The 13,354-nt window shown below is 43.0% G+C and overlaps 1 protein-coding gene across 1 annotated transcript in view; it reads right to left on the reverse strand.

The window, feature by feature from the left end:
• The window catches only part of p3h2 (prolyl 3-hydroxylase 2), a 56,525-nt gene that overhangs the window by 22,011 nt on the left and 21,160 nt on the right, over nt 1–13,354 (reverse strand). The window contains exon 2 of the mRNA XM_058072752.2: nt 3,365–3,517. Coding sequence (XP_057928735.2) covers nt 3,365–3,517 — 153 coding nt within the window. The remainder of the gene's footprint in view (nt 1–3,364; nt 3,518–13,354) is intronic.

Genomic DNA, 13,354 nt, shown 5'->3' on the forward strand with positions numbered 1-13,354 from the left:
CTGAATGACATCACAGTCAAGAACCGGTACCCCTTGCCTCTTTTGACCTCTGCTTTTGAGCTACTCCAGGGAGCCACCATCTTCACAAAATTGGATCTCAGGAACGCCTACCACCTTGTCCGAGTCCGAGAGGGGGATGAATGGAAGACGGCCTTCAACACCCCATCCGGCCACTATGAGTACCTGGTCATGCCATTTGGCCTCACCAACGCTCCAGCTGTGTTCCAGGCCCTGGTGAATGATGTGTTGCGAGACATGCTGAATAAGTTTGTTTTCGTTTACCTGGATGATATTTTGATTTTTTCCAAGAATATGTCCGAACACATCTGCCATGTCCAGCGGGTCCTCCGCCGCCTCCTGGAGAACTCCCTCTATGTCAAGGCGGAGAAATGCGAGTTTCACGTCAAGTCAGCAACCTTCCTGGGGTTCATCGTGGCAGATGGCAGTATCCAGATGGACCCAGCGAAGGTCTCGGCGGTGACAGACTGGCCTGTTCCGGAGAACAGAAAGAAGTTGCAGCAGTTTCTGGGGTTCGCCAACTTCTATCGGAGATTCATCCGGAACTACAGCACAGTCGCTGCTCCTTTGACTGCACTGACCAGTACCAAGCAGCCCTTCGCTTGGACCCCAGAGGCTAACAAGGCCTTTGCCACCCTGAAGGACCGGTTCACCTCAGCTCCCATCCTCCAGATGCCGGATGCTGACCGACAATTCGTCGTGGAGGTGGATGCGTCTGATGTAGGAGTCGGGGCTGTCCTCTCTCAACGGGCAGGGGAGGACAATAAATTACATCCTTGTGCGTTCTTTTCCCGTCGACTGTCCCCTGCAGAACGCAATTATGACATTGGCAACCGTGAACTGCTAGCGGTCAAGCTAGCCTTGGAGGAGTGGCGCCACTGGCTGGAGGGAACCACAGTCCCGTTCCTGGTATGGACCGATCATAAGAATCTTGAGTACATCCGCTCTGCTAAACGTCTGAACCCAAGGCAGTCCCGCTGGGCTTTATTCTTCACCCGTTTTAACTTCACTCTGTCATATCGTCCTGGTTCACGTAACACCAAACCAGATGCTCTTTCCCGCCAGTTCCAGATTGACGACACACATTCCACAGAGCCTGCCCCAATCCTGCCTGATCGCTGCATGGTAGCAGTCCTGACCTGGGGGGTGGAGGAACAGGTTCGACAGGCCCTCCGAGATCAGCCCGGCCCTAGTGCGTGCCCTGACGGCCTGCTCTTTGTTCCGGAGAATCTTCGATCCCAGGTCATACAATGGGGTCATGACTCCCGTTTTGCCTGCCACCCTGGCTCCGCTCGCACCAACCATCTCCTCGCTCAGCGCTTCTGGTGGCCTTCGATGAAGAGGGATGTCAAGGAATTTGTGCGAGCGTGTCCAACCTGCAACCAAAACAAGTCCACCAACCAGCCTCCTGCCGGACTACTCCAGCCTCTGCCTGTGCCCACTCGTCCCTGGTCCCATGTCTCTTTGGATTTTGTCACAGGCCTGCCTGCATCTAACGGTATGACAGTCATTCTTACAGTTGTTGACAGATTCAGTAAAATGGCACATTTCATTCCGCTACCTAAATTACCATCTGCCAAAGAGACTGCACAGTTGGTCATCGACCATGTGTTTCGCATTCATGGATTGCCAAGAGACGTTGTCTCAGACCGAGGGCCACAATTCACCTCCACTTTCTGGAAGGAGTTCTGCCATCTCCTAGGAGCTACTGTGAGCCTAACCTCTGGTTTCCACCCCCAATCTAACGGCCAATCTGAGAGAGCTAATCAGGAGCTAGGAAAAGCACTGAGGTGCATGGCCTCTCACAAACCTCAAGCCTGGACACAACAGTTGACATGGATCGAATATGCCCATAACTCCCTCATCTCTTCTGCTACTGGCATGTCACCCTTCATGTGTGTCTATGGCTACCAGCCACCTGTGTTTTCCAGTCAGGAAGAAGAGGCCACCTGTCCATCTGCCCAGGCCAATGCACGCAGATGCCGCCGAACCTGGTCCCGAGCCCGTGCTACACTCCTCAAGTCGGTCAGCAGCTATACCACCAGTGCCAACCGCAGGAGAGCCCCAGCACCAACATACCGGGTTGGCCAGAAGGTGTGGCTGATGGCCAAGGATCTGCCTCTTCGGGTGGAGTCGAAGAAGCTGGCTCCTCGCTACCTTGGTCCCTTCCCCATCCAAAGGGTCATCAGTCCATCTGCAGTCCGACTTAAACTTCCCCGATCCATGAAGGTACACCCATTCAATTCAACAAAAATTCATACAACTTTCAATGTTTCTAGAGTGAAACCTTTCCAGGAGAGTCCACTGGTCCGCCCGACACCTGCTCCCCCTCCTCCTCGTCTCATCAATGGAGATCCTGTCTACACCGTCCGGCGCTTGCTCCGCTCCAGACGATGGGGTCGAGGCATTCACTACCTCGTCGATTGGGAGGGCTACGGTCCAGAGGAGAGGAGCTGGGTGCCATCAAACAGGATCCTGGACCGAACTCTCATTAGAGAATTCCATCAGCAGCATCCTGACCAGCCTGCCGTTCGACGGGGCCGCCCACCTCGCCAGGCCACCCAGCCAAGACCACCTGAACCCCAATAGTCTGCAGCCGACTCTGACCTGTCAGAGGAATTCTAGCACACCACCAGCTTTGGAGACTTCAGGAGCCGTCCCTTGAGGGGGGGGTTCTGTCATGATCCATTCTCCCCAGGCTATTTTCCTCCTGGTGAGTCTCTCCCTCTGTTTTGCCTGGCCAGCCAACCCCACACCCAGCTCCCTCAACACACACTCTGCACACCTGCAGCCAATGATTACCTGCCCTGCCTGCTCTACATAAGCCTCCCCCACTCAGTGCCTCTTGTCGGATCGTCTGCAAGCCTGCACGAAGCTCTGCTCTCTGTTTCAGCCCACAGCTCGACTCTGACTCCAGAACCTGACCTGCCCTGATCACGATCTCCGCCTGACCCCTGCCGGTACCTTTGCCTTGTCCTGACCACCTGCCACAACGACCTGACCTGCCCTGACCACGATCTCCGCCTGACCCCTGCCGGTACCTTTGCCTTGTCCTGACCACCTGCCACAACGACCTGACCTGCCCTGACCACGATCTCCGCCTGACCCCTGCCTGTGCCTCTGCTGAATAAAGACTCGTTCCTGACCTCTGCTGGAGCTTCAATAAACATCTTGAACTGTGACGCTCGTGTGGTCCTCGTTCTGTCTGATCCCTGACAGTCCTTTTCTGGTCTTACTGGACACCTTAGACTCTAACCTGAAGGCACGTATGGATCTTCTCCACAAGAGGAGGTTCCTGCCGTGGGAAATACTGGACTATGTGGCTGAAACACAAAAGCTGAGGTACCTGGTGAGGACGAGCTTCTCGGTCCACAAAGTGATCCTCCTCCACGCCCTGTAGATCTTTGTACTGTTCCAGGTTCTGCCCCATCTCCACGTGTTCTGGATTGGCCTGGAAGTAGGTGTGAGCGGCGGCCGCTGCTTTGTCCGGCTGCTCGAGCTGAGGAAGAAGAACATGCATGGTCTGAGACGGTGTCAACACTAATCCCTGGCAGCTTGGCTTGTACTCATATGTTGATATTCATAAATCATCACTGGTTCAAGTGGCATATGAAAGGAAGCACATCACCAAAGTGCAAACAGCAAAGTGCAACAGATGGACTGTCATCTTCTGAAGAAGAACTGAAGGTAGGTCAACCGTGTGGCTTGGTCTTGGTCTCGTCATGTTGATGACAGGTGCAAACCCAAAGCAGACTAGTTGCCGTCAAGTCTGGCTTGAATCAAAACAACAGGAGGCTAACAATACAAAGTCCAGAAGAAAGTCCGCGGAGAAATATTACATTTTCTGTGGACCCATTCCCAATTCCCGATTCCCAGTGTCAGACAAATCCTGGCTGCTTCCATGCAGGAGAATAAGACGACTGGATACGCTGGCTTGGACCTGATAAGCCAAAGACTGAGATGGTGTCAGCTGCATTCCTGGCGAGGTCGTCTAAACGGAGCCATGCGGAGATCCGACATGGAGCACGGGGAATAAAATCAACCCTCACCAGATGAAGTCAACTGATGGTTCTATCTGAAGAACTTATCTATCTACTCATCTGTTGACATGTTTGATGCCGACTCCCGGAGACTAAACATCCCTGGATATGGTCGCTCCCTTTTCTTCTTAAACCCCAGATTACCTTGGATGCTCAAGATCCCAGCGGATTCAGGTCTGAGGATCCAACCAAAGATGAAGGGTCTAACCCAGGGGTCTCAAACTCAATTTACTTGGGGGCCACTGGAGCTAGGGTCTGGGCGAGACTGGGCAGCATCAGGTTTTCCAAAAAAAACAACAAAAAACGCATTTATTAAAAACAGAAAAATATACAAAAAAATAAAATAAAAATAAACAAATCAAGAATAAAGAAAATCAATCAATCAGTAATAAATAAATATAATAATAATAATAATAACTTAAGAAAGCACATATAGTTGGTGGGTAGACAAATGATTTTTTTCATATTAAAATGAACAAAGCATTATTAGAGCCCTGTAGACATGACAAAACACGACTATAGTCACATTTATACTCTTTTTATTTACAACATATTGCGCAACTGCAGGGTCTTGAGACACATGCTAACTCGCTAAACTAGAGAGCAAGCCACCTAAACGGTAGCCTTCAAGTTATTTCCTTTCAACTTAAATAGCCAAAAACTTACCACTTCCACACGGATAGGGAGGATAACTATTAACAGTTATTTAACCTTTAACATGAACATGAATCAAATGTAATATTTTTTTCTGGGTACATGATACCATACAGCATCCATATCAACATTAAACTTTCATATCAAGGCGGGGGCCTCAAACTAGTGTCCTGCGGGCCACATTTGGTCTAACCCAAGCAAAAACACAAATGTTTTTGGGGCTCTTGTGTCCCGATCCAACACCCAAGTCTTGAACATGAGGGATTGATTTGTTCCATAAACACTGGCCTGGTACTACCTGAGGTCACATGGTGTTTACTTGGATTACCAATGACTACGGTACATTCCCGACCAAGGCGGGTTGGTGACACGCATTTAGCCTAGCATTTAGCTTAGCATTTAGCTTGCTGATTTCCAAGCGTTTGAACTTGGAGTTTTATGTCAAACAGTAATATTCAACTTCTGCCAAGGAACGCTAACGGGTATTTATTTGCATCTGACAGTATACCACATGACTCCATTTTCCATATTTCGAAGGCACACCTGTGGAGGTGAAAGACCCCCACTCAGTAAGAGTCCTCACTTTGCCCCCCCTTCCAACAGAGCAACCTGTGTCCATGGGTCCATGGTGCCGGACCGCCCCGAGGAAAGACTTCTTGATGTGGGCGAAAAGGGCTGCCAAGGAAAACGCGTATTTGCATGTCTTTCACCTGGGGGGGGGGGGGCGTTCTCGTTCGATGTTGTGCTCAGTAAACACATCCAGACTAATACCATAAAGTCATATCTTATCTTATCTTAGACCTGATCGTCAAGTGGTCACACGTACGGCATGAAGGCCTCCTATGATTCCTGGCAAGTTGACAGCTTGGGACAAACAGACTGGTGGAAAATTACGCAATACTAGATATGAATCAGAGCTCCACCTGGAGTAATGATTTCTACATGAAAGCCTGTTACGTTTGGTCCTCCATGATATCGCTCAAACGCCACGGGCAGGTCCCGACACGCCGTCGCCCTCCTGGCACCGCTCCCGTCTGATCACGAGTCCATACGATCATGGACGCCACCTTTTAATTATAGTCACTATATCTCTGGTGCACCGTTCACAAAGCTTCATTTTACAGCATTTCATGTTATGGCATTTCGTGTTGCAACATTTTGTGTTATAATTTTCCATGCTGTAACGTTTAGAAAGTTTCATTTTACAGCATTTCATGTTATGGTATTTTGTGTTGCAACATTTTGTGTTATAATTTTACATGCTGTAACGTTTAGAAAGTTTCATTTTACAGCATTTCATGTTATGGCATTTCGTGTTGCAACATTTTGTGTTATAATTTTACATGCTGTAACGTTTAGAAAGTTTCATTTTACAGCATTTCATGTTATGGTATTTTGTGTTGCAACATTTTGTGTTATAATTTTACATGCTGTAACGTTTAGAAAGTTTCATTTTACAGCATTTCATGTTATGGCATTTCGTGTTGCAACATTTTGTGTTATAATTTTACATGCTATAACGTTTAGAAAGTTTCATTTTACAGCATTTCATGTTATGGTATTTCGTGTTGCAACATTTTGTGTTATAATTTTACATGCTGTAACGTTTAGAAAGTTTCATTTTACAGCATTTCATGTTATGGTATTTCGTGTTGCAACATTTTGTGTTATAATTTTACATGCTGTAACGTTTAGAAAGCTTCATTTTACAGCATTTCATGTTATGGCAATTCGTGTTGCAACATTTTGTGTTATAATTTTACATGCTGTAACGTTTAGAAAGTTTCATTTTACAGCATTTCATGTTATGGTATTTCATGTTGCAACATTTTGTGTTATAATTTTACATGCTATAACGTTTAGAAAGTTTAATTTTACAGCATTTCATGTTATGGTATTTCGTGTTGCAACATTTTGTGTTATAATTTTACATGCTGTAACGTTTAGAAAGTTTCATTTTACAGCATTTCATGTTATGGCATTTCGTGTTGCAACATTTTGTGTTATAATTTTACATGCTGTAACGTTTAGAAAGTTTCATTTTACAGCATTTCATGTTATGGCATTTCGTGTTGCAACATTTTGTGTTATAATTTTACATGCTGTAACGTTTAGAAAGTTTCATTTTACAGCATTTCATGTTATGGTATTTTGTGTTGCAACATTTTGTGTTATAATTTTACATGCTATAACGTTTAGAAAGTTTCATTTTACAGCATTTCATGTTATGGTATTTTGTGTTGCAACATTTTGTGTTATAATTTTACATGCTGTAACGTTTAGAAAGTTTCATTTTACAGCATTTCATGTTATGGCATTTCGTGTTGCAACATTTTGTGTTATAATTTTACATGCTGTAACGTTTAGAAAGTTTCATTTTACAGCATTTCATGTTATGGCATTTCGTGTTGCAACATTTTGTGTTATAATTTTACATGTTGTAACGTTTAGAAAGTTTCATTTTACAGCATTTCATGTTATGGCATTTTGTGTTGCAACATTTTGTGTTATAATTTTACATGCTGTAACGTTTACAAAGTTTCATTTTACAGCATTTCATGTTATTGTATTTCGTGTTGCAACATTTTGTGTTATAATTTTACATGCTGTAACGTTTAGAAAGTTTCATTTTACAGCATTTCATGTTATGGTATTTTGTGTTGCAACATTTTGTGTTATAATTTTACATGCTGTAACGTTTACAAAGTTTCATTTTACAGCATTTCATGTTATGGTATTTCGTGTTGCAACATTTTGTGTTATAATTTTACATGCTGTAACGTTTAGAAAGTTTCATTTTACAGCATTTCATGTTATGGTATTTTGTGTTGCAACATTTTGTGTTATAATTTTACATGCTGTAACGTTTCATGTTACAACATTTGGCGTTACAATGTTTTATGTTACAGCATTTCATGTTATGGCATTTCGTGTTGCAACATTTTGTGTTATAATTTTACATCCTGTAACGTTTCATGTAACGAGTGTTAGAATGTTTCACGTTACGACATTTTGTGTTATAATTTTACATCCTGTAACATTTCATGTTACAACATTTGGTGTTACGATGTTTTATGTTACAGCATTTCATATTACAGACTTTCATGCCACAATGTTGCATATTATAATATTTTGTGTTACAGCGTCTCATTAGTGTTTTCTGTTACGTTTTCTGTTACACTGTTTACAAAGTGTCATGTTATAGTATTTTGTTTTACAGCGTTTCCTGCAACAGCATTTCATGTTACGGCATTTTGTGTGACAATGTTTCATGTTACAAAACTTTGTGTTTACGTTGTTTCTCGTAACAGCATTTCATGTTACGACATTTTGTGTGACAATGTTTCATGTGACAGCATTTCGAGTTACAGCGCTTCATGCTACAGTATTTTGTGTTATGACGTTTCATGTTACAGCATTTTGTCTTGCAATGTTTCATGTTACAACATTTCATGTTGCAATGCTTCATGTTACAACACTTTGTGTTTACGTTGTTTCTCGTAACCGCATTTCATGTTACGACATTTTGTGTGACAATGTTTCATGTGACAGCATTTCGAGTTACAGCGCTTCATGCTACAGTATTTTGTGTTATGACATTTCATGTTACAGCATTTTGTGTGGCAGTGTTTCATGGTTATGACGCATTTCCAACAAGTCAAGCCTGAACCTCCACAAAGGTGCCTTCGCTTGTTAATAGCGAGTGTTAATAGCGTGGTATCCACGCTCTGCCTGTACTACAGTATCTCTTTGACACGGACCCCGATATCACACCGGAGAGGTTGTTGATTGGCTGGTTGAGGAATGCACATCAAAGTAGGAGTTGACATTCAAGTAAACCTACTTATTACTGCAACTGCACACACCTGCATTCGTATACATTGTTAGACATGTCACGGCATTTGAGTGATAAAAATGATGTTTAAGCCATCAACTTGACTATCTGGCGGCAAAACCAAACATTTCATGTGTAAAGTACACAACGCTCTCGGACAAGTAGCGACATCCCAGCCCTACCAACCAAATCATAAACACAGGAAAATACAGTTTGGCTGCAAAGCAAGCTCTAAAATATCCCAATCATTCAGAGAACCAACATAATGTCATGCTTGTCGTCTTTCATAGGAAGAATATTTACAGCTACCACGGCGAAACTAAACAGGTGTTTACCACTAAAGCGGGCCGCTAAACAACATAATACTTGCCTGCGGCTGAGGACTCCGCTCTGATTGGACATGTACTTGAAGTTCAGACACTTCAGAAACTTCCCATAAGGTAAATATAGTTTACCAACAAGCACATCTGGTCGGAATAACTTCACTGCAAGCGTTTCTCTTATCAGACCGCTTCAATGGAGTAAAAACCGTACAAAAAAAGTAGTACCCCTTTCCAATGTTAACACCTAGTAAAACCGTGTTTTCAGGACAGCGTTCCAAGGAGACCAAACCTGAGATGACAATTTACAACCGGCGATAAAAACAGTTAGGAAAAATGGCACTGCCAAACACAAAAACACCTCCCTTTCCTCACCTTATTTTTCACTGAGCAGCACCAAAACAAAACAGTTTTCCATTTTCACAGAACACGACGTTATCATCCCGACCAAAACATAACAGCCTACTTTATTTGGCTAACGTGCTACCATTACACCGCACACCAACTGGAAACTCAATATAGACAATGGAGTCTTTATATAGCTTCCACCACTGGGATCTATCCCGTGCCCACAAAAGCTTTGACGTGGAAATGCTTGGAAGCAAGAGTTGAAGTTACATGTCCTCCTTCGGTACAGTAGCAGCATGAGTCACAGTCACTGATTGTAAAAGTACCAGATGGAGGGGTAGGATTTAATAAGCTTTGCTTCTTCCTACTCCTTTTGGACATGTGGAACTGGGAACCGATTTGACAAAAAAAAATTTTTAATTACTTAAAAAACAAAAAAACTTAAACTATATCAGGAAAGCAGGAAGTGAACAAATGTAACAGTTAGTGATTGTAAAAGTACCAGATGGAGGGGTAGGATTTAATAAGCTTTGCTTCTTCCTACTCCTTTTGGACATGTGGAACTGGGAACTGATTTGACAAAAAAAAAAAAAAATTTTTAAAACCTTAAACTATATCAGGAAAGCAGGAAGTGAACAAATATAACAGTCACTGATTGTAAAAGTACCAGATGAAGGGGTAGGATTTAATAAGCTTTGCTTCTTCCTACTCCTTTTGGACATGTGGAACTGGGAACCGATTTGACAAAAAAAAATTTTTAATTACTTAAAAAACAAAAAAACTTAAACTATATCAGGAAAGCAGGAAGTGAACAAATGTAACAGTTAGTGATTGTAAAAGTACCAGATGGAGGGGTAGGATTTAATAAGCTTTGCTTCTTCCTACTCCTTTTATGAAGTGATTTGACAAAAATTTTACTAAATAAAAAAATATTAAAAAAACAAACAAAAAAACTATATTATGAAAGCAGGAAGTGAACAAATGTAAGAAGTTCAAATGAAATGAAACCATTCCCATTCCCATGATTTCTGGATATGGCTTGCAAACACGATAGGGTCGTTCCTACCATGCTTGAGAGGACGGTTTTAAGCCCACGGGGGTGCGGAAAAGAAAAGTGTTGTTGGTGATGTCATGGGTGAAAGTCTGTCTGCACACGTGTCCTCACATCCCAGCGAGCCGTCGGTCTAATTTGTCCATTGCTGCTGACAGCTCAGCACAGTGGTCTCTTTCTGTATGTCTTGTCCCCACCCTGGACCACAGTGTTCCCCTCCTATAAGGTCATGGCTAAGGAATTTCTGGAAAAGCTTCAGCGTACCACTAAAAAAAAGCCTCTTTCATTAGTGTGGGAGGACACACGATCCATGACGAGCTCACGCGCCTACCATCTTGTAGCCCAATCCCGAGCTGGCAGACTGTCCGATGATTAATGCGTCTGACGGAAAGCAAGAATCTCAGAAGTCTGGGCATGCTGTCTTGGATTAGGCATCCAAAACAATGAATACGCACTAAAGGGGAGAAAGGTGTAAGGGTGCTACTTATTAGACAAGGGTATTAGCTTAGCACAAATTATGGCAATTATATGACATTCAACCATTAATAATCAAGCCTTATTCCTCAAGTACAGCCATGGACAAAGCTATTGACAATTACACAAATATTCATTTTCAAATTAAAATATACTCCACAATGTTATGAAGAATGGCTGGATGTTATGAATGGCAATTAAATGCAATTCAATTATTCATTCATTCATTCATTCATTTTCTACTGCTTCAAAAGGTCTGACTCAAACCAAAACCAAAACGGACTCTAACCAAAGCAAAATTTCCCACGTCAAATAATGTACCACAGAACAAGTTTTACATGCAGAAAATGATGCTAAAGTAATTCCAAATAAATGAATGGACAACTGAAACATTTATGAGGACAGTGTTGCCTTGGTTAATGTTAATGCCTTGGTTAAGGCTTCAAAAGGTCTGACTCTAAACAAAGCAAAAATTTCCCACCTCAAATAATGTAGTAATGTAGTCCAATTCATACCTTCCAGACACCCCAAAAATGTGAACACAGAACAAGTTTTACATGCAGAAAATGATGCCAAAGTAATTGCAAATAAATGAATGGACAACTGAAACATTTATGAGGACAGCGTTGCCTTGGTTAATGTTAATGTTAATGCCTTGGTTAAGGCTTCAAAAGGTTTGACTCAAACCAAAACGGACTCTAACCAAAGCAAAATTTCCCACGTCAAATCATGTAGTCATGTAGTCCAATTCATACCTTCCAGACACCCAAAAAATGTGAACACAAAACAAGTTTTACATGCAGAAAATTATGCTAAAGTAATTATGCTAAAGTAATTATGCTAAAGTAATTATGCCCAAGTAATTATGCCCAAGTAATTGCAAATAAATGAATGGACAACTGAAACATTTATGAGGACAGCGTTGCCTTGGTTAATGTTAATGTTAATGCCTTGGTTAATGCTTCAAAAAGTCCGACTCTAACCAAAACGAACTCTAACCAAAGCAGGCACAGGGAGAACATACAAACTCCATGAGATAGCCGAGGGTGTGCAATTAAATTAAATTAAATAAAAAGCCCCCCCTCCAAAAAAAAAAAAAAATTCCACTGCATTTCAGCCCTGCCACAAAAGGAAGAGCTGTTCATCAAATACGTCTTCACAGGAAAGGATGTTGCTGCTAGTAGACTAGTAGACTAGTAGGCTAGTAGGCTAGTAGGCTAGGAGGCTAGGAGGCTAGTACCTGTTGTTGTTGCCCCCCAAGAAAGTCCAGCAAACGCCTGGGCTCTCTGGGAACGTTGATTTAGGTCAGTAGGTCAGTACTTTTATTGCAACTTTGACAGTAATTGTGTGTTGGACGTGCCAACAAAGCGACAACCGTATGTCCGAGTGGCGGCAGATTTTCACGTTGGACTTTGGTGATCGTACTCCTTCGTGGTCACCGCAACCGTGGTCTTCACCAGCAAACAACAATCCAGTCATTTGGGAATGCCACAAAGACAATGAGGACATGCATCCCCCTCATCCTGGAGAAGAAACAGCTGACGGTAGGGAAAAACCGCAATCCATGATTTGCATAAGCAATAATGTGATTGTTTGAACATCTGCAACCGCGTCCGCCTTGGAGCTGCCATCATGTGATGCAAGAGGGAAATGACCGCTTCCTTTCCATCTCCAGTGACAGCTGGTTGAATCAGGGAGTTGACAAATGTTGCTCTTTCCCAAAAGCGGTAGCTACTGTATCCTTGGTCAAGCGTCGCCGTCTTTAGTCTGATTGGACTTCCTGGCCCGGCTCAGGGCCTTCAAGGGCAGCCTTGTGTTGGAACGCTCCAAAGAACACAAGGTGTATGTTTAAAGTATTGCAGACGGGGTGGAAAATAGGCCCATAATGCCCCCCCACACACATTCTCTACTGGAAAACAGTAAGACTCTTTTCTCCCGACATCTAAAAACAGGATTGGTTAACCGACGTCTTACTTTGACACGACTATTTACTGAAGTAGAGCTGCTTCAAGGTGTGGAAAAAAAACCCTCTGCGGCTGACAGGCGTGTTTTGTCTCCTTGACTTTGCCTGGGATGGACGTGTTTAGGAAAGGTGTGGAAATAGAGTCCACACCAGCAAAACCGCAAATATTTGCCAACAGGAACCTCGGCACCGCTCCTTGTAAAGAAGACTGGGACATTTTGGATTTGTTTGCCGCTTTGTGATATCTGGTTCAAGCAAAGATACCACAACTTTTATGAGGACAGCGTTGCCTTGGTTAATGTTAATGTTAATGTTAATGCCTTGGTTAACACTTCAAAAGGTCTGACTCAAACCAAAAACGGACTCTAACCAAAGCAAAATTTCCCACGTCAAATAATGTAGCAATGTAGTCCAATTCATACCTTCCCGACCCCCAAAAATGTTTATTATTATTATAGTAATTATGCTAAAGTAATTGCAAATAAATGAATGGACAACTGAAACATTTAAGAGGACAGCGTTGCCTTGGTTAATGTTAATGTTAATGCCTTGGTTAATGCTTCAAAATGTCTGACTCAAACCAAAACGGACTCTAGCCAAGGCAAAATTTCCCAGAAAACGATGCCAAAGTAATTGCAAATAAATGAATGG

The sequence above is a fragment of the Doryrhamphus excisus genome, linkage group LG4, assembly GCF_037039965.1.
Source record: "Doryrhamphus excisus strain RoL-2023G ecotype Guam linkage group LG4, RoL_Dexc_Guam_v1.1, whole genome shotgun sequence".
In the NCBI taxonomy this organism is placed as follows: Eukaryota; Metazoa; Chordata; class Actinopteri; order Syngnathiformes; family Syngnathidae; genus Doryrhamphus; species Doryrhamphus excisus.